The sequence below is a fragment of the Tarenaya hassleriana genome, unplaced genomic scaffold (assembly GCF_000463585.1).
Source record: "Tarenaya hassleriana unplaced genomic scaffold, ASM46358v1 Cleome2, whole genome shotgun sequence".
NCBI classification, from domain to species: Eukaryota; Viridiplantae; Streptophyta; class Magnoliopsida; order Brassicales; family Cleomaceae; genus Tarenaya; species Tarenaya hassleriana.
Window position 1 is genome coordinate 5,376,403 of NW_010965372.1, and position 25,313 is coordinate 5,401,715.

Consider the following 25,313-nt stretch of genomic DNA (forward strand, 5'->3'; position numbering starts at 1 on the left):
GGGTGGCCCCCGCCGTGATTGTCGGCGGCGGGCGTGTCGGAAGGGCGTTGCAGGAAATGGGCAGTGGACATGATTTGCTGGTGAAGAGAGGAGAATCTGTGCCTCTTGATTTCGATGGACCCATTTTGGTTTGCACGAGGAACGATGATCTCGATGCTGTTCTTGATTCCACTCCTCAGTCTAGATGGAAAGGTATAACCTTTCTTCTGACCCACTAACAGTAACGAAGAATTTGAGCATCTTAATTTGGTGTTTCGATTGGACACGTTGTAGAAGAGCGTTTCTCTAGGTTCAATTCGAATCTCATTTCACATTTCATAAGGATTTGAATCATCAAGTTTGATGATTTGATCGGTTATCTGGAACAAGATTATTCTGGATCGTCAAAAACCGGAGTTACTTATTCTGCCAATACAAGTCCCGTTTCTGTTGTTCATGACAGTTTTGTTGGTTCTGATATGACGCGTCAGATTTGATATTCTTCCAAAATGGGATGTTGGAGCCATGGTTTGAGAGCAAAGGTCTGGGAGAAGCAGACCAAGTTCTGGCTTATTTTGCTGTGTCAAAGCTCGGTGAGCCTCCCATCGATGGCAAGACCGACACTAACCCGGAAGGTCTGACCGCCTCTTATGGAAAATGGGCTTCAGCCGTTGCTGCCAGATTGCACTCTGGTGGCCTCTCTTGCAAGGTACAAGTCAAAAGGACCAAACTTTGTTGTCAGTTTTTCCGTAACTGAGAGATTGAAGTTGTTTCTTTTTTCTGTTGATCATATGACAAAGGTTCTTGACAAAGAAGCATTTCAGAAGCAAATGCTGGAGAAGCTTATATGGATATGCGCATTCATGCTTGTTGGAGCTCGCCATCCAGGTGCTACTGTGGGCGCCGTGGAGAAAGAATACAGAGATGAAGTACAAACATATACCTCAGATTTCTTCATTAGCATTCGAACAATGTCGTAAAATGTTCTTTTAGCTCATCCGTGTTCATACATACATGAATCCAGGTCTCAAGCCTCATCCAAGAACTAGCAGCAGCAGCAGAGGCGGCCAAAGGGTTATCCTTTGAAGACGGGATGGTGGAGAGACTATGTGCTTATTCCCGAGCTGTTGCCCATTTTCCGACCGCTGTTAAGGAGGTATATACGTCACCATCATCATCGCTCTCTCCATATTCATGCCAGTAGTACTTATGATCCTGAATGTATTTCTGGGTTAATGCAGTTCAAATGGAGGAACGGTTGGTTTTATTCGCTGTCAGAGAAGGCGATTGCAGAAGGGAAACCCGATCCATGCCCCCTCCACACCGAATGGCTTAAAGAGCTAAAAGTGATATAAAGTGGGTCCAAGCATATGCCATCTCTTTTTAGTTCTTTCAAGCTTCTATTTCATTCTCGGTTCGAGTAAGACTGCGTAGCCAAAGCTGACACGAGGTTGGGAGATGAGAAGCCTCAAGGCGAGATCCACCATATTCATATGAAAATATTACATGTTACATTTCAATATCACAAAGGAGATCCTTTTTCCTTCTGTGAATCAATCTATTGAACAATGCTGACTTAAATCATCTAACACACCAGCAGAAAGAAACTATAGATTATCCTATGAACTATTTCTCCATGGAAGTATGCTGATACAGTCTCCCTGAAACAGCTGCGGCTAGAGCTGCTGTAAAGTTGGGATCTTTGGTCAGAGAAGAAGCCATCTGTTCCACCAAGAGTTTCTGAACTTCTGGTAGATCGATTATTGAGTTCTGATTCTTGGAGGTACCACGAGGCTTCTCAGATCCGGTCAGGTCAATGGTTGTGGCGGGCTCAGGCCTGTTGGCTGCAGTCGGGGCTGAAGCCATCGCTATATAGCTCTTCGAGCCAGCGGTTGCTTCCATCTGTGAAGGCATTGGATGGTTATGCTCACCCTCATAGGTTGCAACCAACACGGATTGATCCTCCATGCTTCTCTGCACCTGAGAAACCAAAGAGAAACACATTTATATTTGAGTTTATCGTTAAGAGATTGGATTTTTGGATTCGGGATTTTTCCCAAAAGTTTGGAGTTTTTTTTAGCGAATCAGTCTACCTTCTTTTTGACATGACAATTCGGAGCAAATGCGCATCTGAAGTAAGCTCTTGGAGATGGATTGTCCCTTGTGACCTTCTGTCCATATTTCCTCCATTGATACCCGTCTTTCACAACCTAGAAATTTCATGGCAAAAAAACAAAACTGATTCAGTAATCAGATAAACTCCTCGATCAAAATAACAAAAACCCATCAAATGTCCCAGGCCAAAGTTCCAAACTTTAAGGAATCAACACACCAAAGCCAACAATATGTCATGTAAAGTTCGATCCTTGTCCACAAAAATAAAATAAAACAAAAAAGATAAAAGAAACCGAGGGGCTCACAAGGCTAGTATCAGAAGCTTCAGTCTTGTAATAAACCCTGGAGACCTTCTCCTTGATAACAGTCTCTTCCCTCTGCTTCTTACACAACTCATCTTGTTCAGTAGAACTGCTCTCGGAGACCCCGATGACGTCATCTTCATGAACTCTCGCCGGAGATTTGCGTTTCTTCGACGGACTAATCTCTCTCTCGTTCTCGTTGACATACATAATCAACTGTTTCTTCAACGCTTTGTAATTTTCGCACACGGCAGTTAGCATCTCCGACAGCTTCTTGTTCTCTGCGTTCACGCGGTTTAGTTCCTCGACCAAAGCACTCTCCTGCAAGACATATATATGTATATATATCACCAGACACGTGATGTTACAACTAATTAATCGCCTCATGTTAATGTGGTTTTTGTGATATAGATATCATATTATCATATTTGGTCCGGTTTCCCTGATCTCCAAGAAAGTACATGAAAATGATGAACCCATTGAATACTTACAAATTCTTTTACCACGTCTTCTAACCGAGTCATAAATCTTTGCCAAAAGTATGATATTCCACGTGTTTAAAGTGCCTTAATGACTGGTTTGTAACTCCAAAAACTCTTAAAATTTTCAAGATTTCACTCTTGGAATCGGTATATATATATGAAGTTTTGAAGAAGTGAAGAATACAAGTCTTACAAAAATGAGTTCTGGAAAAAATTAGCATACCGTGGATTTATCAACCTGCATATGAGTAACGCCGATGCTGAGATCCAGAGAAGTGTCGACCCAAGGCGAAGAATACTCCATGTATGTATGTATATATGTGTGTGTATGTTTGTATACCTCGGTATTGGATCTTGTGAATCTTTCCCTGATGCGTGTATATATATATATATATGTATATATATGACTTCCAAAGCCGAATGAATTGTTCAGAGATATTCAGAGATTTGTTTTGGTACTTTTGAGACTTGGTCTGTGTGAAGGGCGAAGAATTGGTGAATATATATAGACGCGTATATGTGTGTGTGACTGTGTATAGAGAGAGAGAGAGAGAGAGAGAGAGAGAGAGAGAGAGAAATTAAGGCACGTGCTTCAATGTACATGCAATAAAAAAATGAACTACTATGACCCCTTGGGAGACTCGGTTTGGGTCCACTTGCGCATTCATGTTCCCCCTATTCAAAATAATAATTAAATTATACACTATACGTTTACCCGCGGATAGATGACGTGGATCAACATATTGTTTGTTTTTTTGTGTATTTCTACAATTGCCCACGTTTTTTTCCCTCTATGAATGATATTAAAACCATATATTAACACAGACATCTGATCATACAATCGTTTATTGAAATTATAACGTTAATATAATAAAACGTGCGATAAAAATAAATAAAACAAAACACTCGTATACACTAATTGTATTTTACAACTATCGACGTATATGATGGAAAATGTATGAACTTTACGACAATAACATTTAAGAAATTAAAAATAATTCGAAGGGTTGTTAGAGTCTTGATCATATATAAAAGTCTATAAGGATTTTGTATGAGAGAGACGTGGGGATCAAGGATTATAATGCTTATTGTAATGACGGGCGTAAATAGTATTTAAGGTGTGCTCATGAAAGATTCTCACTAAAGATATATATACACACACACACACATATATATATAGTTTGTGTGTGCGGAACGTGGTTTATATGTCAACGGATATTGATTATATATTATTTATTATCATTATTAATTCATGTATTGCCTTTTAAGGTCAAAGTCAACGCCCACATGGTGTTTCAAAAGCTAGTGGACCATTGGGATTGGAACAGTTTTGACAATTTCGTTTGATGAATTTTGTCGAAATCTAATTTTCTTCTTTCTTCATCTTTTTTTTTTCTTTTTATTTATGTTTTTGTTCGTCTGGTCTTGTGCTAGAGGAGTTCCAATTTGACCCGACGTGTCTTTCTTCTTCTCATGTCTTGTCTCTTCTCTTTCGCTGAATTATATATATATATATATATATATATACACACACAAAACCAAACTCCATAATTTTATTTAAGAAATTAAACGCATAATACACATATATATACATACATAGCTCAAGAATGCGCTCAACACATAGAATGGTATAATTAATGTATAACTAAAGGTCGCATAGTTTCAATGTGAATCTTGTGTGTGTGTGTGTGTGTATATATATAGGGTATATTCGTTAGAGAAGGAATCTGTTATGTTTGGATTTTATTAAGAAATAAAATTCTTTTGTAATCATTTCAACAGTGATTATTAAAGTTGATTACAGTAAGAAATGTGAACGTACACGCAAAGATAATCCAAAAAGCATGGGTGATAATCTGTTTTTAATCTTAGGCTTTAGAGATAATTACCAAAAGAACCTCGGCTTTATAATGCTTATCAACACTCCACGGATTTGACTCGGAGAGTTGATTGCAAATCCGACGACTCCTAAATCAAAGTACGTCCCCACATGTAACATTTTTCCGACCTTGGAAAAATATTATCCAAATTATTTAAATTTGAAACATCCATTGTTTACTTTTTTATAAAAAAGAATTGTTTATGCATTTGACATGATAATACAAAAGACCGTTATTCTTTGATATGCAGCAACTTGATTGAAAATTATGCATAAATTGACGATTAAGACTGAAATTAATTTATGTTTACAAATTTTGAATGGTATGCATATATATATATATATATATATATATATATATATGTTATGGCACGAACCAGTATGTTTACAGCAATGTTGGGACATCAAAGCACAAATACCTTTGACTATTCAATCATGAAAATTGAATCCATGGATATAGCGATTGATGGGTATAAATGTAATTAAATATTAAATAAAATACCAAATTAATTATATTTTTGGAAATTGAATTATAAAAGAATGATTTAAAAAAATGGTCGGTGATGGGGAAAGGGGGTGACGTCACTGATGATGAAGTTAGTGTATCCAAATGGACAAATTCAACGACGCTAAAATGTTTTTTTATTAACGAGGACTTGACCTCGTTGACCATTGACCACATGAAAAATGTCACACGTGTGCTTGATTCGGTTTACCCCCACGACCATCATCCCTTTTCTCTCTCTCTACTATATATTAATTTAGTTTTGATTTTTACAATACAAAAAATAACACGGCTCCTTATTAATTAAACTAGTATATTATTTGTAAACTAATCAAGTCTCCACTCCATTAGGAAACAATTTGTTTTTAAAATAAAAACGACATATTAATATACACATTTATCATTATACTTAATAACAAAATAATATTTATCAATATTATCGTATAAATATCTAGTAAATAAAATTTTTATAATTGCAAGTTGAAACCTGCATTATTGCATGGAGGCATACATCAGATAAATCATTTATCGTCAAAAACTTATATATTCCATAATTGCTAATTGATAGTAATTTATTGATAACGATGATTTTTTTTAAATAGAGATTTGCAAATGAAAGTTGACTCATTTTTTTTTATCAGTTTTGATGACGATGAGTTAGTTATATTTTGAATAATTATATATATATATATATATATATATATATAAAATTCAAACTATAAATCAAAGATTTGGTAGAAAATGAGAGTAAAAGTTTTTTAAATACCTATATATATTAAGGTTATAGTGTTTTATATATTTATTGGGTTAGCAAGCATTAGCCCCGCGAAATGCAATGAACTTAGGTAAATGGCCAACCTCTCCGGACAACCTTTCTTTTGGTTACTTGGGTTCATTCATGAACTCATTTTCTAAGGTTGTATCTGTTTCTTGTTCCTAGTTGACGTGATTTTGGTTCGGTGTCCAAGTCCAATTAATCGTACGACCATACATATATAATGTACGAAACCCAAAGACTAATCCAAAACATCATGTTAGGTTGCATTTTTACATTTTCCTTAACCTGACTTTGTCCTTTTTGGAATATGTTCGACGTTTTGTCAATTACATATTAAGCATAATACTCAAATATTCCGATGGTTAGACGTTTTTATTTTTATTTTTTGTCATTTTCTTGGTTTATGTTTTATTATCTGCCCTATTTATTTTTTGTTATTATTTAAATGACCATTTGTGGTTGTTGGCCGACCAAAAAAGATAAAGCCCCCAATCGATTCATGGTATGGTCTGCTCTCGGTCGAATCCTATCAATTCCCAACTATCATGCTATTGACCAATTCCTGACTTGTGCTAATTGCACGTGTCTAATTTTCCACGTTTTTTAATGGATGTGGATTGGTGTATGATAAACCCAAAGCCCAATCTCAATTTAGATATCATTAACACAATAATCATTGTGAACGGCTTGGGCCCTTGGCCCAAATTTATGTATTATAAATTTTTTTTCTTATATTATTTACCGTGACAAAGTCTACATGTTGAATTATACTCATTGATAACGATGTTTTGTCTTTCAAAATTATAAATCATTATTATCTAGTATCCAATTGGATAATTCTAATGTGTAGATAACATTTTAATCTCAAAAGATAAATTGTTTTGTCGTAAGAAAGGGTTACGAGATGATAATTAAAAATAAAATAAAATAAAAACGTCCGAACGATGAATTGTGCAATCAGGTATTAGAATTTTCAGGTCGTTCATTTAACAAACCCTTTTTTACTGGATGAAATATTGAATGAATTGATAATAAATTATGAGATTTTACGGTTCTTTTCTTTAGAAAGGGGGTATTAATAAAGAATTTTTTTAATAATTCATAAGTTCACCGGTACTTTACACGTTACCTTCACATCATATTACTAAAAATCTGGATTATATAAAACTTACGAAATATATATTTTCATGGGCCCGATGTTTATGATAAAATAGATATGTTTTTATACTTCAAGTCAACTAGAAGACTTTGATAAACTATATGTATTATATATATTTTTTTCCAACTTGACTGATTTGGTAAAAAAAATATCTACCAAATTATAATAAAAAATAAAAAAAATAAGATTATACATATATATATAACTTACTCTATAACATATACGATTTTATATTTACAAGTCAACAGATGAGTATTTTTTGCAAGGTTCTTGCCCTCGCTGTATCCGTGACTTAGAGCTCAACGGTAATGGAAAAATACGCATGACAATATATATTAATGAAGGCCTATTAATTAGGGAACGTAAATCTGGAGAATTATAGGAGAAAATATATAATATATGGTATTTATGTGATATCTGAAGAGTATAATTGAGAGGAACCCGAGTCAATGCAATGAACAGTTGTTATTCGCCCAACTTTCTACAAAATTCGCTCTTACTTTATTTTTTCTAACAAACCCATGCATCAATATATCATATTTTATATAGTTTCAAATAATCAGGTTCTTTTCATGCGAGCCACTGCTTTTTAACAAATGCTACAGTTTGTTTGAGAAATTCTAATTTTTTAAAAGTTATAATGCAAATTATTCAACACCAACAAAATCAGATTGGAAATATATACTCCATCCATTTAAGTATCATTCTATTTTTTTTTATGTAAATATATCATTTTTCAAATCTAATTTTAATTTCTATAATAAATTATATTTTTATTTCTACAAATTAAATTGAACAATTTTTTAAACAGATATATTAAATAAGAATATTTTAGAAACTTTATTTATTGTTTTAAAACTTTTAGAAGGCAGTTATAGTATACGAAAACAAGAGAGGACCACCTTCCACCACAAATAGATTGAAAATATATACTCCCTCCGTTTCTAAAAAAATGTCATTTTAGATTTTTTTTTCACGGTTATTAAGAAAAGTATAGAAAAAGGAATGTATATCCCTATTAAATTATATTTTTATTCTTTTTTATTGAGATTAATTTTTTTAATTAAATTATAGAATTGTAATTTTTTTTAGAAAATCATCTAGAAAATCTAAAATGACATCTAAGTAATAATAACAAATATTTTGTAAAACGATATTTATTAAAAAATGGAGGGAGTACTTTATTTATTAAAAGAAACACGAATACTGTAGGGATGTCAATTAAAATAGAAGCTCGAGAGTGTTCATGGAAGAGGGAGGGCCGTCCGATTGTACTTTGATTACCGAATGAAATGGAAGGGACCCACCTTCGATAGCACATCGTTGTCGGAAGCTTACTCGCTTCTATACGGGACCCTTTCCAAAGATTCCTGCAATAAATATTTTAAATATGTAATATATATATATATATCAACAAATCTTGAAAATTCTGAGATTCGCAATTGATCTTAAATTTATGCAGACACTTGTAAGGTTTCAACAAGGAATTTTTTTTTTTAAAAAAATCGAGACTAATTTTCACAAATAGAGTTTCGAGTTGTCTGCATGAGAAGAGGTTTTCAATAACATATATGTTTTTTTTTATGTATATGATATTCGATGTTTCTATAAGTCAATGAAATTCAGCATGGAACAGCCGATTTGCTTAAGCTTATCCTCACATATAATATGTAAGGTCCAATTTCACATTGAATATCATTTGATTCACATAACGACAAAAAAAATTGTGTTTTAGATGGGAGTCAACGGTAGGGCGGTGACAATGAAGCCCATGTTTATAATTTCATTTCATCAAGGAGTCCATAATTTATATATATATGTTACGATTTTTCTTTTTGGCCTAATATATACTATCTCTGTTATAACTAAAAATATTTCGGTATGTAATAATCTACATATCCATGGTTGAGAACTATCTTCAGCTCTGGAAGAGATTTTTTTTTTGTTTTTTTAATTTGTCATGAATCGCGTTTTGACAATAAGGCATACCTATATATGGAGCTAAATGCATATTAACCACTGACATTACTTTCAGTGTACACATATGCATGCATATATGCGGGTATATATGCGAAATATCCAATAAAAAAATTATGTTTTATTTTTATTTAATGCGCATCGAATCCTGCGTGTGATGATGGTTCTACGAATTCCATCATTCGGACGACTTTGTTCGGTTTGGTTATTGGTGGTTCGGTTCTTTAATAAATTGATTGGTTCGGTTATTCATCAAACAGAAAAGCTCGAGTTCTTAAACATACTGCTAGAGACTCGGAAACTGAAATAGAATAACAAGCCGAACCAATATTTCCAATAGGTAACATTGACAGACCAAATCAAATCAATTCAATAACCGGATATAACCAACTGAACCAGAAATAACCAAATAAACCGATCGAATTCCCCGTTTTGGAAAAAGATTTGATAAAACGGAAGAACCACAAGAGACACAAAGACTCGTCTTTGTCGGAACCGTGAGACCTTCTCTCTGTCTCCACCTTTTTAGAGTTTCCCTTTTTCTCTCACTCGACGATTCCGAGGTTCGTACAAAACCCATGTGTTTTAATTTCACACCCTAACAGCCCTACCTACGTTAATTTCCCAATATAAATATGTACCGGTGATACTAATTTTTTTACGTGAAAAATAAAATAATTATAAAGTTTTTGGAATTTATCTTTAGCTACAAAATAAAATAAACTGAGAGTCAATTTATTAAAAAAAAAAATCCAAAATGATTATGTGACTGTATCTTAATAAAGGATTACTATAAGTCGAGTGTTGTATGACTTTCGGTTTATTGCATAATCTATGTTTAAGTTGCGTGTTTAACTTATCAATCACCATTTTTCGATTGGAATTACAAAAAAAAAAAAAATATTCGGATATCAGCCATCTTCATCAATATTAACGGTATTTTTTTTTCATTTTTTTTTATAATCGTTATCCTGTTTACCAAATAATTATCCAAATAAATTATTAAGTCAAGTAGATCACAGTGGCATTTTTGTTATTTTTTTCTTCAAAAAATATGATTTCCACCCGATTTTCTTGGTTTATAGAATTTTTCTCCAATTTTGGCGATTTCTCAGATGGCGTGTGTATATATATTGATGTTCGTGTTGTAGCTGTTACATTGGGATACGAAGATATAGAAAACCCGGAAAGGAAAAGAACAGACAAAAAAAAAAAAAGCTAAGATATGGGGGATACGACATCTGGGCAATCCCAGTTCATCGCCAGTGTCGGAAATCGGAGCTTCGCGAACTCTCCTTTGATCGAAAACCCAGATTCCAATCAGATTATTGTCCCTGAGGTCCGTTTTTTCTTGTTCTTTTTAATCTCTTTGAAATGAAACTTGACGTCCGTGTTCCTGATTCGGAATTCGTTTTTGTTCATCTCAAGATTGCGTCTTTTTCGTGATCCTGCGAGGAGCAGATGAACATGCAGATCTGCCATTCTAGGCTTAATCAGTAGTTAGTGGCTAACCATCTCGTTAATTGCAGGATTAATTGTAAATTAATACTCGCTGTTGTGATTAAAACTTAAACTCACCAAACCAAGTCGACTTTTCTTCTCAACAACTTGGTTTAGAACATCCACAAGTGCTTAGTTCTTTGATGCTTTCAGTTAGAATCAGCTTCATGTCTAAGAACAATGTCTGGTCTGAATCTGAAACTGATCTTTTGTTGGGATCAGTTGTGGAACTAATACCTTTAAACGGTGAAAACCTTTGATTCTTGAAGCAGAGTTCTTGAGTAAATGGCTGTTGATTTCTCGGTTTATGCAGAAGAAGTGCTGAACAACTTAACTTAGTTTAGAACTTTACAAGTGCTGAGATCTCTGATACTTTGCTTAGAATCGGTTTCATGTCTCAGAACTATGTCTGGTCTGGATCCGAAACTGATATCTGGTTGAGATCAGTTGTGGAAACCCTGATCATATGTTTGGTTTCTTGATTTGAGGCCCTTTTTTCTATCTTTCATGTTCATGGTGAAATTTAATCTTGAAAACCTTTGATAATAGATTCTGGTTTCTACATCTCTGATTCTTGAGGCAGAGTCCTTGAGAATCGCTATTGATGTTTCGGTTTATGCAGAAGAAGAGCTGGAAAAACTTCTTTGCATACTTAGGTCCGGGGTTTCTTGTTTCGATCGCTTATATTGATCCCGGAAACTGTAAGCTGATCCTTTCGCTGTCTTTACACACTCGGGTTTTGTGCTTTCTGGTTGTTACACAACTCGATGCTTTTTTTTTCCTTCTTTGTGTTTCAGTTGAGACCGATCTGCAATCAGGAGCACAATATAAGTACGAGGTTTGTTCTTTAGCTCTTCTGTTTTTTACCTTTTGCCCGTTTTTTCCTTTCGGTCTCTCGTCTTTACAAACTCTCTGCTCTCTTACTCAGTTGCTGTGGATTATATTGGTGGCTTCTTGTGCTGCTCTGATTATTCAGTCTCTGGCTGCAAACCTCGGCGTTGTCACAGGTTTCTTCTGAAACTCTTCGGTTTTATCACTGAAGTGTATCTACTACCATAGACTATTTGTTCTTACTTATCTCGAAACGCTGCTACTTGACGATAGGAAAGCACTTAGCTGAGCATTGTAGAGCGGAGTACTCAAAGGTTCCGAATTTCATCTTATGGGTCATAGCAGAAATCGCCATAGTCGCATGTGACATCCCGGAAGGCATGAATTTCTCCTCAAAATGTTGTTCGATGCTTCCCTGTCGAAGTTTTCTATGTGCAGATGTTGACAATTTCGGATTCTATATGCAGTTATCGGGACAGCATTTGCTTTGAACATGCTCTTCAACATCCCGGTTTGGATCGGTGTTCTTCTAACGGGACTAAGCACACTGGTTCTTCTTGCACTGCAACAGTATGGGGTACTGTTTCATATCTTCTCTTGATTTGATTATTACATACAAAGAGCTTACTTTCTCTGGTAAAAAAAATTGTACTGTTCTTGATTTGAACAGATCAGAAAACTCGAATTCTTTATTGCCTTTCTCGTGTTCACCATTGCTATATGCTTCTTCATTGAGCTCCATTACTCAAGGCCAGATGCAGGGGAGGTCCTTCACGGTCTCTTCGTACCTCAACTAAAGGGGAACGGTGCAACCGGCCTTGCCATTTCCTTGCTCGGAGCCATGGTTATGCCGTAAGCTAACTTCCCCGCTGGTTAGAAGCTTTTTGATAGTATTCTTCTCGGGGGGAAGGCTTCTAATATCTTTCTCGCAGGCATAACCTCTTTCTACACTCGGCCTTGGTCCTCTCAAGAAAGATTCCCCGTTCAGTTACCGGCATCAAGGTAATGCTTTAAATCTATGTAATGTACTTATACGTGTGTAGATATATTCATCTCTGACTTTGCGGGTTTTTATAGGAGGCTTGTCGGTTTTACTTGATAGAAAGTGGGTTGGCCCTTATGGTGGCGTTTCTCATCAACGTCTCCGTGATATCAGTGAGCGGTGCAGTTTGCAAAGCTCCGGACTTGAGTCCAGAAGATCGAGCAAGCTGTGAGGATCTTGACTTAAACAAAGCTTCGTTTCTGCTACGGGTAATTCATCCTCTCGTTTCCGAACGAAAACAGCTTGTAAAATCTGAAAATTTTAACTTCTGATAAGCCTATTGTTCTTGTTGTTTGCAGAATGTTTTAGGTAAATGGAGCTCAAAGTTTTTCGCTATCGCGTTACTTGCTTCGGGCCAGAGTTCAACGATAACAGGAACATACGCAGGACAATATGTCATGCAGGTGATCAAAACCGGACACCCTTTTGTCCGGTTCTCGGGTTGCGTTGGTGTTTTTCGGATTTTCGCAAACTGATCGATTCTCTTCTTGATTTTTGCTCAGGGTTTTCTTGATCTACGGCTTAAGCCATGGATTAGGAACCTCTTAACCAGGTGCTTGGCTATAATCCCGAGTTTGATCGTTGCCCTCATCGGCGGTTCATCCGGAGCAGGAAGGTTAATCATCATCGCTTCGGTAACGATTGAACGAAATCCACAGATCATATTTTTACGAATTCCGATTAAATTCTCTGCATGAATCACCGGTGTTATGTATTAACTCTTTGTAGATGATCTTATCGTTCGAGCTCCCATTTGCTCTCGTCCCGCTTCTCAAATTCACCAGCAGCAAGACTAAGATGGGATCGCATGCCAACACGCTTTTGGTATGTAAAATTTCCCGAAAAAGCTCGGAAACTCACCGATCTATCTCGTTTTCTTACCTTTTTTTCCTTTCCCCTACAGATTTCATCCTTGACTTGGATCATTGGAGCACTGATAATGGGCATAAACATATACTACATAGTGAGCAGCTTCATCAAGGTGCTTCTCCATAGCCACATGAAGCTTGTGGCCGTCGTCTTCTGCGGAATTCTCGGGTTCTCGGCCATTGCCGTCTACTTAGCCGCCATTGCTTACCTCGTACTCCGGAAGAACAGAAAGTCCACTAATCTTCTAGCCTTGACGACGCCGGAAAATTCTCAGACAGTGGAATCACTTCCGAGAGAAGACATTGTAAACATGCAGTTGCCGAGTCGAGTGACTGCTTCTTCTGACGTCAATTAATCATATCATATCGATATAGGATCAGATCGATAGATTATATGGTACTAATAATCATGGTTCTAGCGACATGAACTTTGATGGTTTAAATGCAGGTTACCGAGTTTCATGCCATAGTTGAATGTTAGAGCCAAGAAAATGCTGAAATAAAGACACAGACTTTGGTTCATATCATTTTCAGACATCAAACCGAATAATGTAAGCGACAACCTTCTGCTATGCTCATAGTACAGATTCATCACCACTGTCTCAAATGGGGATTTGGACGAAGATTTCACATAACCCAACAGAAAACAGATTGACATGAAACCTAGCAAGTATACAATTTCATGACATTAGACGACGTTTCTTAGCATCTTCCCTGCATCGATATATATATATATATATATGCATATATCATGGTAAGGCCACTCCAGGGAAAGTGAGGAGATCAGATTTTAATGGCGTTTTGGTTGGATTGCTGGGGAAGTGGGAGATGGCCCTTCTCTTGCAAGCTCTTGACCGTCTCGTAGATGCTTTGTTTGACCGGTGTGAGCTCCAATCCCAAGTCTTTGATCTTCTGGTTCGTGAATTTGTAGGGTTTTGCCCTCGGGTTCTTCTCGTCCGAGCACCTGAAATACGTACATATACACCTCCAAAGCTGAGTAAAATACAAAGAGATATGAAACACACACACACACACACACACATATATATATACACATTCCCCTATTCCTACCAAACCGTTCTTACATTTGTGCAGGTCACAGAACCATCAACTTTAAAAGTTATAATTAAACGTATAGTTTGTGGACCATAATGTAAGTACTTGATTGTGGACTTACACACATGATATCAACGGAGCAATATGTACATCATTCATGGCAAGTTCTATTGCATGGGACCGGGGTTTATCACCAGCCGAAGGGCTGTGGCGGGTTCCCACCATTACCAACAAAAACAGAGTATGTTGTATTTCTTGTAGCTTACTCTAATGTGACGTAAGAAACACGTAAAAACGACGTTAGTTTACATCGTTTTTACGACCGAGCATGGGCAGGTAAAAGACAAGAGACTCAATTTGTCAAGCGAAAGCTCATGCCCCTACCTCCATTAGAACCTTTCTTTTAAACTATATCTATTTAAACATTGCTACTAGATAATAATCCAAAGGGCTATAATTCCCAACTTGTCATTATCTATTGTTGGTTGGTGACGGATGCCATTGACTGGAGAGTTGGTCCACCAACTTGCCCACATATATATATATATATATATAAAAGAAATGGAATATGGGACCAAAACCCATCCATTACAAAACTTTGAAAATGTGCATGCATGTGAGTGTATACAGACATGTATATACGAACGTGTATTATATATATAGAAGGCTTCTAAGCTAATATTTAGATAATCAATCATATATAACAATATTTTCTTCCAAATAAGTAATAACGTTGAGGGAGATGGGTCGTTATCTTAAAAGCTACATAAGATCCGCCATAGTGTTAAGAAACAAACATGAAATGGTCAAATAAGTGGAAAAACGTGGTAGGTGAAGTGGTCTTGTTCAGTTGGAAAACGTCATTTTACTCCGCCACGTGTTTCAGAGTCATTTAATACCCAAGAACGAAAGCACAAAATCTGGGTCGGAAGTGAATAATAATTAAGGTATGGAAGAAAATCCAAGAAAAGAATTCTGATTGGACCGTAATATATATATATATATATGGATTTCCATGTTGTTCAGAGATGCAAGTTAAACCGATGCACATCCATTAATGGAATCAACCCACCAACACCGAATTAGCCTAACTTGAACACTAAATCCTAACTCTATAATATATATATACGTTGGGTCAACAGTTAGATACTTGAAGAAGAAAAATAGGGTAATTCGGGCAAGTGGAAATATCCCTATATCAGAAACCAAACCTAAACCAATGATCGAATTTCTTATGAATGTGCGTAATAATCACACAATATACTCTACTTACTGTTATATGTTTGACAAAATTAATAATTTATTTTCACTGTTATAACTAGTTTTGTGAGACTAAATCATGCAGTTTCATAAACACACGGGACAAGAACAGAGTGTTCAGAGCTGCTTACTTGGTCGGGAGCGGGTACTCGGGGAAAAACTTGGCCAAGATCTCAACAACCTCGCCCCGGTGAAGCGCACTCTCGGCCAGGATGTAACGGCCGGAGGCCGAGGGCGACTCGTAGACCAAAACGTGGGCCAAGGCCACGTCTCGGACGTCCACGTAAGCCTGTGTCAAGTTGGCATAGGTCTTGGCCGAGCCGGTGAGGTACTTGAGTATGTGAGTTAGACTGGCGTTAACCACCGGCTGCAATGGCGGTCCCAGGACCAGGACCGGGTTCATCACCACAAGGTCCACTCCTTTCTCTTTCGCCTCCTCCCATGCCGCTTGCTCGGCCACCATCTTTCCATAGCAATACCAGTTCTGCAAAAACCATGAGCTCGTATGCATATATACATCTATTTGATACTCCAATAAAGGCATTTTACTCGAGAGAATCTGTTTTCAGACAAGTTAAAACCTTGGTGTTCTTGCAGAACTCGAGATCACTCCAACAATTCTCGTCCACGACGGCGTCAGGGTCACGGTTCGGGTCCATATAGACGGCACCGATGGAGGAGGTGATGACCACGCGCTTGACCTTGGCCTCGGCCGCTGCGTTTATCACGTTCTTGGCTCCATTCACTGCTGGCTCCACCATTTTCTCCTTTTAGCCATCCAAAGAGAATTAAAATAAACTCTACAACACTCACATCTTCGATGTCCCACAAAATAGTTGCAATGTTCATCTTACAAGTAAATGCTTTTACCAACTGTTATTACAAAACCAACCCATTTACCATAACTGAAACCTAAATCTAATGAGTAACTGACTCTTGTCGTTATACGTTGTCACAAGTGAATTGCGAATATCCCAAATTACACCCTAAAATGGCAACAGAATCATGTTTTCTTCTATGTTAAGGACAGCCACTTTATCCGGGAGATAATATGAAATCGTATAGTTAAAGTAACGCATGAGAACAAATAAGCTAAAATAAAGTGTGAAAAGATGGGGAAAATAGATTTCAAGGCAGATCCTTTTTTCCTGTAGGTCCCTCACTTTCCTTCATTTTCTCGCGAGCCACAGAAAGCGAGAGAAAGTGGCAGAAGAATCCGAGAAAATTATTATTATAATCGAAGGAAAGAAGGAGAAGAGGAGAAGAAGCTTACGGGATCGTCGGTGACAGGAGAAGCAGTGTGGAAGACGCCATCGCAGCCGTTGATCGCATCCCTGAGAGCATCGTAGTCCTGAAGGTCCGCTCTGCACAGAATCAGCCTCTCCTTCGCTCCTTCAAGCTCTCTCAGATGGCAATTCTTCGGATCATCTTCAAAAAATTCAAACCCCCCCTCCAATTAACCAATCAAATCAATGGATATGTGTATTTGTACATGCATGTGTGTATATAAGCGTATGGACACCTGGGTTCCGTACGGTTCCTCTGACGGTGTAGCCACGGTCGAGGAGCAGCTTGACGATCCACGAGGCGATGTAGCCGCCGGCGCCGGTGACGCAGACTGTTATTTCGGCCGGAGGAGGTGCGTCGACGGGCATTTTCCGGCGAATCGTCGGAGAGAGAGAAGCTTCAAATTTGTTAATGATTGATATGTCGTCTGGGAGCGAGTTCTGGTGGGGGGCGTGCGCGTGTATATATAACGGACTGAGAAGGGGTAACTAACCCTGGTCACACCTAACCATGGTTAAGAGCTGGTTAAGCATAATAAGATAATTAAAGAATTCTTTCTATTATAGAAAGAGTATGGGGTTGGTGAAAGAAGGGTTTTCTTTAAATTTATACAGATAAGTAATTGTGATGCCATGATATCATTGACCAATTGAAAATAGACACGTGTATGCTAAAACATCATATCCAAAGTTTGTGTTTAAAACGTGTACTCTATCATGTAAATAGATTCATGCATGTGTATTTCCGACAAATACATGAGTGTATACACACAGAGACAGGGATGGCAGACAAGACATACACAGTAACGCATATAAATACAGTAAAAACAAAGTGAGGCCAGTTAAAAACCAGATCCATTACAAGACAGAGATCCATCAAGTTCCTGGACAAGAACCCCACAATCTAACGAAAAAGGCTGCAACCATTACCAAACACACTAGTACGGACCCTTCTCTCTCTCTCTCTCTTGCATGATTAAAACCACCACACCACCTAACTACGCTAAGCACGCATTCATCATCTCACACAATGAGCTCAGTGGTCACTCAGATGAGAGCTGGTGACGCCTTCTACTTCCCTTGGCTCTGCATTCTGCTTTTTCTCGCATTCCGGGTCGTTTCCTCCTCCACCAGATTCTTGTTTTCCATCCTCAGACATGCTTTTGCATGTTTCCTCTTGTTTCTCTGCTTCAGTCATAGCCTCTGTCCCATCACCATTTGGTTCTTTGCCATCTGTTTCTGTTCCTTCATTTGGCTCTTCAACTGATTCCGGGTTTTCTTCCTCAGTAATGGACTCTTCATTCGGATCTCTCAGAGATTTCCCGTTAACTTCCCTCTTGGTCGTAGGTTCTTGAGCCTCCGGCTTTTGACCGTCACTCACTTCTGCTTGGTGAGGTTCAGCATTCAATTCCTTCAAGGACTTGAGAGTTTTCCCTTCTCTGTTTTCGGGTTCTTCGATTTCAGGCTTCAGTTCGCTCACCGGTTTCTTGAATGCTTTGCCCTTGACTCTTTTCGATTGTTTTTCAAACTCCATTTCATCGTCTTCTTTCTTCAGTGTCCTCTTTGATGATCTGCAACCATAAATGTGTACAATGATTCAGAACCAAGACATCTGACTTTATGCAATGGGAAGATTCCTGTGAACTTGAGGACACACCTTGTTTCTGAGGAACTGGGCGTGGGTCCATTTTTGTTTTTATGTGCTTTCTGTCTTCGCAGTCTGTGTGGCAGACAAAGCGAAAACCAAACATCAGAATTCAAATAGAGACACCAACAGAACAAGAAGAAAATGTAAGAGAACAAGCTCACATCATGAGAAGCTGACACATTCTCGTCCTAGTGGTTGGGATCTAGAACTAGAAAATTCGTTTAGAGTAATAGAAAACCATGAACGTCTCACTTACATGCCAGATAAAGTCATGGACTCCTCCGGGAGATCGGTTTCCTGATCCTGCTGATAATTTCGGGGAAATATAATCAAGCATCATGACGATATTTGTTTGGAAAGAAAACAAACAAAGAAAAACAGAGAAAAGGAGGCAATGTAGAAACCCATACCTCTTCGGCTGGAGTGCTGTCTTCTATGAACTCCCAACGTTCTTCTTCCAGATTAAGCATTTCATTTTCCCCATCAGCGTATAACACCTGCAGAAGATATCGGTAGCAACAACATTATAAGAACCAAAACAAATTAAATCTATGGCAAAACAGAGATATTATCTCACCAGGTGCTTCTTTTGTTGATCATCGTAAGAGTTTATAACGCCTTCATAAAACCTGTGCAGTGTAGAACCATAAATGAAACGGAATATATATATCGGTAAATCAAAATAAACAATGTAAAAGGTCTACAAAGTTTGAAGTTTTCCAATTCAACACAGGCAATCGAAATGGAAGATAATTGTACATATTTGGCGACGCACTTACGTCTTATCTAGAGGCCACCAGACCTTAATTCTCTTACCAACCAACTCTGCACCAAGGCCAGACATCTCAGCATCCTTAAAGCACCAAAACAACAAGTTATTGTAAGGGACACAGGCAACTATCAATACGTCTTGAAGGAGTTACAAAGTTAAAACAGCAAGGAGAGCAACAAGTATATATACCACTTCTTTTCTAGCAGTCCGTTTCCTCTTGGGATGGGTTTTGGGAGATTCCTCAGATCCTTCTCCCGAAGGTCTAGTTGCAATATGAGAAACCATCTTCTGCAGGTTCTTCGATCAAGATGAAAGTCCAAGTAAGTTTCAGAATTTGTACAGCTTGACAAGAGAAACTCTGTATCATCTGTTAGTACCTTGCTCTTAGATGATCGGGGAATAACCCCATCAGAGGTTGAGCCTTCTTTACCCTTTTCCTTAGCACCAGACTGAATGACCAATCCTTTTCCACTGGTCTTTACCTTCTTAGCTCCTGTGAGTGGCTTCTTCATGGCTTTTTCCTTCAAACAATTCTGGAGCACAGCCTTTCTGCCTGACTTGACAGCCTTTCGGCCAACTTCTGCTTTTTCGAAGTTCTCATGGTTTGACATCACCAGATATTCTTCATCACATGGCTCGGTCTTCATGGAAGCATGTAGCGAACTTTTCTTCTTAGCTTGAGTGGTTGATGTCTCTTTCTTTGCTGTGGGTGAAGAGAGAGAACTATCTTGATCTATCTCTTCTGTCTTAACCCGACTTCGTTTACGTGGTCCCCTCACAATTCCATAAGGCGAAGGGAGGGAAATAACAACGGACTGAGTCGTTTGACCGGCTTTAGATGGCAAACTCGTACTTTCTTCAGCGAAAGGTGTATTCTTGGCATCTGGATTTCCAAGAGATGAACCCCCTCGTCCTTTTTTACGCAGTTTCTTGCTTGAAGCCGCCTTAACTGAACCTCTTCCTCCAGATACCCAGGAATGGTCGTAGCCTTCCTCTCGATTCAGTAGAGAATTGGGTTTCCTTACCTTTCTTTTCAGAGTTCTCACTGATTCAGTCTCATCATCTGTGCTCTTCGGCTGCACTTTCTTAGAACTACGTTTAACCTCTCTACTTCTTTTGTCAACTTCATTGGCCTGCTTGGAACTATCATCGATACGTCTAGAAATATTTCCAGAACGAATTCGCTTACGTGAAAGCCCCAGATTTAATGTCTCCTGAATCAACAGATTTTAGAGCGATTTGGTTAAACAGCAACACTGACAAGACGTGGAACCGTGCTATCAAACAAAACGATACCTCCAATGAGTCACTTGGAATCGCTTGTCTTGTTGATCTCTTTTCATCTGCCTGAAACATGATGAGATCATAACATAGTCATGTGCAAAGACATAATTATACATCAAAGCATAGAGCTAAAGCATAATGAAGATCAACCAATACCTCATTTTCCTTAGCATTAACAATTTTACGTTCCTTAGCAATGCCAGATTCACTTTGGCATATTGACGAAACCACAGAAGAGTACAAATCCAAACTGTTCCCTGGGGATTTCATTGCTTCCACGATGTATGGTTTAATTTTACAAGCACATCTACTAAGAACGTTTTCCACGAGCTTCCAAGAAGTTGGTGAAATGTTCTGAAACATGGTCCCCAAAACTAATCAGATCTCAGGTCAATTGCAGGCAAGGAGATAAAGTTTAAAGAAGAAGAAACCCGACCTTGTTTTCCTTTCTGACACAAGCCAGGAGAACATTGAGCAAATCTGTGGAAACTTCTTCACTTTCATCAATTACCGTGATCATTATCATATCAATTGCCAGAAGTACTGCTTGAGGATGGTCAGGGCTAGTAGTTGAGCAAAAGAAAAATTATTAGCCCCTTCAGTATGATATAAATCATACCATTATCTAAGCCCATAGCCAAAGAAATCGTGTCTAGATATAAATTGAGCTGTTGAGTGTTGACCGGATTATCCCCGAGTATATGACCACACACACAAACAGAAAGAGTCATATATTGATCAGAGGGTTGAGTAGATATTGTACACGAGGTATTGCCAGTACCTTATGATTTTCAAGAGCTCTTGAAACATTTCTAGAATGAGCTTATCGCACTCCAAGTCCAACATCACCAAGCATGATCTGACCTTTGAAACGGTATCGAGTATCAATTCTGCTTTCTTGTAAGCGCGACAGGACACATCAGCCAACTTTCCAAAAGCTTCTACCGTCAGCTTAAAGATCTCCTGCAAACCAAAGAGTCAAACCAGAATAATGCATAAGGGCACATCTAGAGAGAGCCTGTAAAGGTACGAAAACAGAGTCGTAGTGTTAATCACAGGCTTGGATGTTTTACCTTCATTTGGTCATCATCGTAAGGGGCCTCTGGAGCAGTTATCCTTGTGATTTCGGTTAAACACGACACAACTGAAACCCTGACATCAGGGTCAGGGTGTCTCAAGAGGTCAACAGAAATCAAAGCCTTCATTGAAGGAAGTAAGGCATCTTGCATAGAGATTGGAGGGTCTTGCTCGACATTTGAGAGCAAACTCTCAATTTCCTACAAAGAGATGCACAGAGCTCAAATGGTTTAACAACAAAGCAACAGAAAGAATCACATTCCCACATAACCAAGCTTGCTAAAATCCTGAAATCTACCAACTTTACCAGATAAACAAATTCAACGCCTCACAATGTCCCAGAAAAACCTAGAGGGAAACTAGGAACTACAAATCCATTACCTAACAGTGATACAACCCATCCCATAGACGACAATTTTTACCAAACACTCATCCAAAAGCAGAAAACGCCAAAATTACAGAGAGAAACGAACCCTAATCCCATATTGTTAAACACCCCAACAAGAAATTTCACCAAAAGTTATAAGATGGCGAAGCAACAAAACCCATTAGTCTGAAATGAAGAACAGAAATCAAAAGGGACTGTCGGGGAGAGAATCAATACATCGAGGAGAGTGAGAAGCCCATCGGTTGAAGGCGGAGGGTTGAGAAGGCTATTCCCAGCCTCGACGAGTGTCTGAGCAAGTTCGCTCTCCGCACCAAAAGAACCCATTTTTCTCACGGAATCTCAGCTGCAAAACCCTAGAAAACAAGACAACATCGTCGGACTGCGGTTTCACAGGAACCTATTGGCAAGACAGCGTTTTAGGAAGAATCGCGCACTCGTAATCTCGTGGTCAATGGCAAGAAAGGCGAGAGCTTTCCGCTTTTCTGGGGTTTTAGCGAGGTGTTAAGCATGCAAACAATTCACATGGAAATGCCGAAGAAAAACAAAAATTATCAACAGACGATGTCCAAACAAAAATTCAATAAATTATTATTTTATTTTGTAACAAAAAAATTATAACTTTGTATAAGATAATTAAAAAAGTTGTGATTTTCTATTAAATATCTTAAAAATTAAAATTTTATTAAAAAAATATCTAATTAAAACAAACCGGTAGGTCGTTTTAGCTCTATGTAGATAATTTATGGCATTGGATGATATGGTAATTCTAGTATGGAAATTCTTAAAACCATTATTTTGTTTCCATAATCAACTAACCCTTATTTTCACAACCGTGCAACATGAATTATCAAAGAATTATTTATAATTTGAATTTCCACTGGTCCAAAAAGAAAAAAATCGTTTAGTTTTTAATCTACTACACTGAAAAATACAATCTTTCCGCGAAAAGTTACAAGATTTTTTTTTTACCAAAAAAAAAAGTTGAAAGATTTTTTTGTTACCCTCTAAACAAATGTAAGTGGAGACCTCAATGTAAACAAAAACATGGAGTTTCACCATTGTGAACCACATCATCATCATCGCCAGGTCCATTCGTGTTTGGAATCTCGATGTTGGGATTTCAATGGCCTGACTGTTACGTAAACAAGTGTATCATCCCAAAAACTTCGATAAACGTTTGCTAAAACGTGGGAAAATCTATGACTTCCAAAAACACTTTACCAGATTTTCTGCCATTTTATAGCCTTGCACGTGCGAGAACAGCTCCTAAATGGACGTCTCAACCTTTGAGTAAAACAAAATTATACGAATTGGCAAAGATTTCAGCTTTAAGACGAGCAAACAAAGCATTCAACTTTAGGAACAAAAAAAAGGCTGTCTGATGGGTCTTGAGGAAAGAGTAGCATTAACACAAAAAATCTGGTTCCAGACAAAATCTCAGAAACGTCCACTACGGATCAAAGATTGAAACCAAGTAAACAAGAGGAAGATAAAGGGCCACAACCAAGAAAAAAGCATCTCCATTGTCATATAACCATTATCCGAATTCGACATGGAATGCTTCCTCCCTGATTTAGTGAGACTCTAGGTGCTTCCTCACTACGTTGAGGGCAGTTGTCTCCTCACCATAGTCCTGAAAGACGATTAGCCAAAGTAAAATTCGGCTTTGAAATGGCACAAAGAACAGGAGATCCTCACATTGAAAAAAAAAAACAAGACATTATCCCATGAGAAAGGCGGTTAGGAGTGTAAAGATCGTACCTTTACCACAACACAGGAGCATCCAACAACTTTCCTGGCTTTGCCCTCAGAATCAATCTTGCAGAGCTGCAGACACAGTTACAAAAACATAACCCCACATAAAAAATTTGGTCACTTCCAAGGGGAGAAGAGATGAGTATAAGAACCACCCAAACACATCACCATATGACAAGGGTAATCCATATTTACTAAACAGAAATCTGAAATAAAGGACTTACACCAGCCCATTCACCAAGGGTCTTGGCATCTGGAACAGTGAGCAAGTTAATGTTATGGTCAGCACAAAGAGCTTTGACCAGCTTGACATAGTCGGGCTGGTCACAGCTTTCAGCCAACACACACAGCTGAGCGACACGCTTCTCGATGAGCTTGGCGCATTCATGAAGACCACGGGTCAGACCACCATGAGCACGTGCCTTCCTAAGGGTCAGCTCCAATGCAGTCATGAGGTCCATGTCCTCAGGGATGGCAGCTGCCTCAGCAACTGGGGTAACAGCGGGAGCAGCCTCATCACTGCACAACCAAAACTATACATTCTCAGAGAAACGCAACTAAAATATCCACATTGACATTGTTCAAGGTAATATTAGGGCAGATCTCCACATTGTAGATATAAAGGACCAATCCAGTTCGAGTCCCCACCTGGTGGGGTGCTGTAGATACACAAAACTTAATTTTGGAAGATGAGCACACAGGAATCATCAAGCATTAAAAAACATAGTGCAATCACCAATATTAGTAAAATCAACAATATGAATGAACCGAATCAAAATACGGATCTTCGCCGAACATAAAAACCTCAATCATCAAAGAGAAGTATGACACATGATACAAGGTAGAGTTTGTGCGAGGATATATGAACAAGAATCAGGGCCCAAAGCTTGGAAGTTCAACCGAACCCATTGATAAAAATTAAAACCCTACGAAACAATATCATTGAACAACAACATGACAAAGCAGGTAAATTCTTTGCACGCAGATAACACAGGAAAGAAGCACAACTTATCGGACAAACCATAAAATAAACAAATCAGTAGACTGACAAGGGAACAAGAAACAAAGGGGCTACAATACGAAATACACATACCCAGACATTCTCTTCGAAAGACCTTTGAAGATCAGAATTCTCTCTCCCTCTCTGTAAAGAAGAAGCAGATCAGACGCAGGAAGATGCTTCTAAATCAAAATCATACGGATACCAAAACCAGATCGAAACCGCGCGAAACAAGCAAGTTGGGAGAGGCGAAAGAGATACTACGATTAGACAAGACTCACCTCGTCGGCTTGGTAGCTGCAGCGAACAAGAGATAAAATTAGAGACGAAGCGGCGATTTTATAGAGGGACCTTAAACCCTAGAAGGGG

General features: G+C 38.1%; 6 protein-coding genes across 10 annotated transcripts in view; 2 read left to right on the plus strand and 4 right to left on the minus strand.

Annotated features, from left to right (window-relative positions):
* LOC104812426 overlaps positions 1 to 2,066 on the plus strand; it is a 2,711-nt gene extending 645 nt beyond the window's left edge. The window contains exons 2-7 of one of the 2 annotated variants that reach the window (XM_010539569.2): positions 8 to 192; positions 471 to 688; positions 780 to 908; positions 1,004 to 1,135; positions 1,221 to 1,335; positions 1,650 to 2,066. In XM_010539569.2, coding sequence (XP_010537871.1) covers positions 8 to 192; positions 471 to 688; positions 780 to 908; positions 1,004 to 1,135; positions 1,221 to 1,334 — 778 coding nt within the window. In that variant the 3' untranslated portion in view covers position 1,335; positions 1,650 to 2,066. Of the gene's footprint in view, positions 1 to 7; positions 193 to 470; positions 689 to 779; positions 909 to 1,003; positions 1,136 to 1,220; positions 1,533 to 1,649 lie in introns of those variants that run through there. The other variant, XM_010539568.2, reaches the window with a different exon arrangement.
* LOC104813309 (probable WRKY transcription factor 40) lies at positions 1,439 to 3,338 on the minus strand. Its single transcript, XM_010540875.2, has 4 exons — positions 3,102 to 3,338; positions 2,400 to 2,717; positions 2,073 to 2,189; positions 1,439 to 1,959 (listed from the first exon to the last, which is right to left on the minus strand). The coding sequence occupies exons 1-4, from the start codon at positions 3,180 to 3,182 to the stop codon at positions 1,606 to 1,608; spliced, it is 870 nt and encodes a 289-aa protein (XP_010539177.1). The 5' UTR covers positions 3,183 to 3,338; the 3' UTR covers positions 1,439 to 1,605.
* Positions 3,339 to 10,311: 6,973 nt separating this feature from the next.
* LOC104812428 (metal transporter Nramp6) lies at positions 10,312 to 13,940 on the plus strand. Its single transcript, XM_010539571.2, has 13 exons — positions 10,312 to 10,515; positions 11,299 to 11,377; positions 11,474 to 11,514; positions 11,605 to 11,683; positions 11,781 to 11,885; positions 11,975 to 12,084; positions 12,178 to 12,359; positions 12,440 to 12,509; positions 12,585 to 12,758; positions 12,849 to 12,953; positions 13,053 to 13,184; positions 13,279 to 13,374; positions 13,454 to 13,940. The coding sequence occupies exons 1-13, from the start codon at positions 10,402 to 10,404 to the stop codon at positions 13,772 to 13,774; spliced, it is 1,608 nt and encodes a 535-aa protein (XP_010537873.1). The 5' UTR covers positions 10,312 to 10,401; the 3' UTR covers positions 13,775 to 13,940.
* LOC104812427 (cinnamoyl-CoA reductase 1) lies at positions 13,919 to 17,470 on the minus strand. Its single transcript, XM_010539570.1, has 5 exons — positions 17,257 to 17,470; positions 17,008 to 17,162; positions 16,316 to 16,501; positions 15,866 to 16,218; positions 13,919 to 14,382 (listed from the first exon to the last, which is right to left on the minus strand). Exons 1-5 carry the CDS (start codon positions 17,387 to 17,389, stop codon positions 14,202 to 14,204), a joined length of 1,008 nt encoding a protein of 335 aa, XP_010537872.1. The 5' UTR covers positions 17,390 to 17,470; the 3' UTR covers positions 13,919 to 14,201.
* Positions 17,471 to 17,803: 333 nt separating this feature from the next.
* LOC104812429 lies at positions 17,804 to 22,726 on the minus strand. 4 transcript variants are annotated; one of them, XM_010539572.2, is made up of 14 exons: positions 22,406 to 22,726; positions 21,798 to 22,001; positions 21,506 to 21,687; positions 21,161 to 21,287; positions 20,881 to 21,078; positions 20,737 to 20,787; positions 19,818 to 20,654; positions 19,630 to 19,737; positions 19,448 to 19,521; positions 19,246 to 19,297; positions 19,079 to 19,165; positions 18,925 to 18,974; positions 18,678 to 18,740; positions 17,804 to 18,591 (listed from the first exon to the last, which is right to left on the minus strand). In XM_010539572.2, the coding sequence occupies exons 1-14, from the start codon at positions 22,511 to 22,513 to the stop codon at positions 18,057 to 18,059; spliced, it is 2,676 nt and encodes an 891-aa protein (XP_010537874.1). In that variant the 5' UTR covers positions 22,514 to 22,726; the 3' UTR covers positions 17,804 to 18,056. The 4 variants fall into 4 exon arrangements, with proteins under 4 accessions (XP_010537874.1, XP_010537876.1, XP_010537875.1 ...); XM_010539574.2 differs by having other exon boundaries at positions 19,630 to 19,728; positions 22,406 to 22,725; XM_010539573.2 differs by having other exon boundaries at positions 18,925 to 18,971; positions 22,406 to 22,725.
* Positions 22,727 to 23,516: 790 nt separating this feature from the next.
* Positions 23,517 to 25,272, minus strand: LOC104812430 (40S ribosomal protein S12-1-like). The gene is made up of 5 exons (XM_010539576.2): positions 25,226 to 25,272; positions 25,038 to 25,088; positions 24,169 to 24,463; positions 23,951 to 24,016; positions 23,517 to 23,822 (listed from the first exon to the last, which is right to left on the minus strand). The coding sequence occupies exons 2-5, from the start codon at positions 25,043 to 25,045 to the stop codon at positions 23,763 to 23,765; spliced, it is 429 nt and encodes a 142-aa protein (XP_010537878.1). The 5' UTR covers positions 25,046 to 25,088; positions 25,226 to 25,272; the 3' UTR covers positions 23,517 to 23,762.
* Between the last annotated feature and the right edge of the window lie 41 nt (positions 25,273 to 25,313).

Coding starts and splice junctions, on each gene's coding strand:
- LOC104812430 (XM_010539576.2), bottom strand. Junction 24,017..24,168: donor CCCTTGGTGAATGGGCTGGT/GTAAGTCCTTTA, acceptor CTGTGTCTGCAG/CTCTGCAAGATTGATTCTGA. Junction 23,823..23,950: donor GCTCCTGTGTTGTGGTAAAG/GTACGATCTTTA, acceptor ATCGTCTTTCAG/GACTATGGTGAGGAGACAAC.
- LOC104813309 (XM_010540875.2), bottom strand. CDS start 3,182: ATGGAGTATTCTTCGCCTTGGGTCGACACTTCTCTGGATCTCAGCATC. Junction 2,190..2,399: donor AAGCTTCTGATACTAGCCTT/GTGAGCCCCTCG, acceptor TGAAATTTCTAG/GTTGTGAAAGACGGGTATCA. Junction 1,960..2,072: donor ATTGTCATGTCAAAAAGAAG/GTAGACTGATTC, acceptor TTGGTTTCTCAG/GTGCAGAGAAGCATGGAGGA.
- LOC104812429 (XM_010539572.2), bottom strand. CDS start 22,513: ATGGGTTCTTTTGGTGCGGAGAGCGAACTTGCTCAGACACTCGTCGAG. Junction 22,002..22,405: donor GGCTTCTCACTCTCCTCGAT/GTATTGATTCTC, acceptor ATCTCTTTGTAG/GAAATTGAGAGTTTGCTCTC. Junction 18,741..18,924: donor TCCATGACTTTATCTGGCAT/GTAAGTGAGACG, acceptor TCTGCCACACAG/ACTGCGAAGACAGAAAGCAC.
- LOC104812428 (XM_010539571.2), top strand. CDS start 10,402: ATGGGGGATACGACATCTGGGCAATCCCAGTTCATCGCCAGTGTCGGA. Junction 11,378..11,473: donor TTATATTGATCCCGGAAACT/GTAAGCTGATCC, acceptor TTTGTGTTTCAG/TTGAGACCGATCTGCAATCA. Junction 12,360..12,439: donor CTCGGAGCCATGGTTATGCC/GTAAGCTAACTT, acceptor TCTTTCTCGCAG/GCATAACCTCTTTCTACACT.
- LOC104812427 (XM_010539570.1), bottom strand. CDS start 17,389: ATGCCCGTCGACGCACCTCCTCCGGCCGAAATAACAGTCTGCGTCACC. Junction 16,502..17,007: donor CTCCTGTCACCGACGATCCC/GTAAGCTTCTTC, acceptor GATGGCTAAAAG/GAGAAAATGGTGGAGCCAGC. Junction 16,219..16,315: donor AGTTCTGCAAGAACACCAAG/GTTTTAACTTGT, acceptor TGGTTTTTGCAG/AACTGGTATTGCTATGGAAA.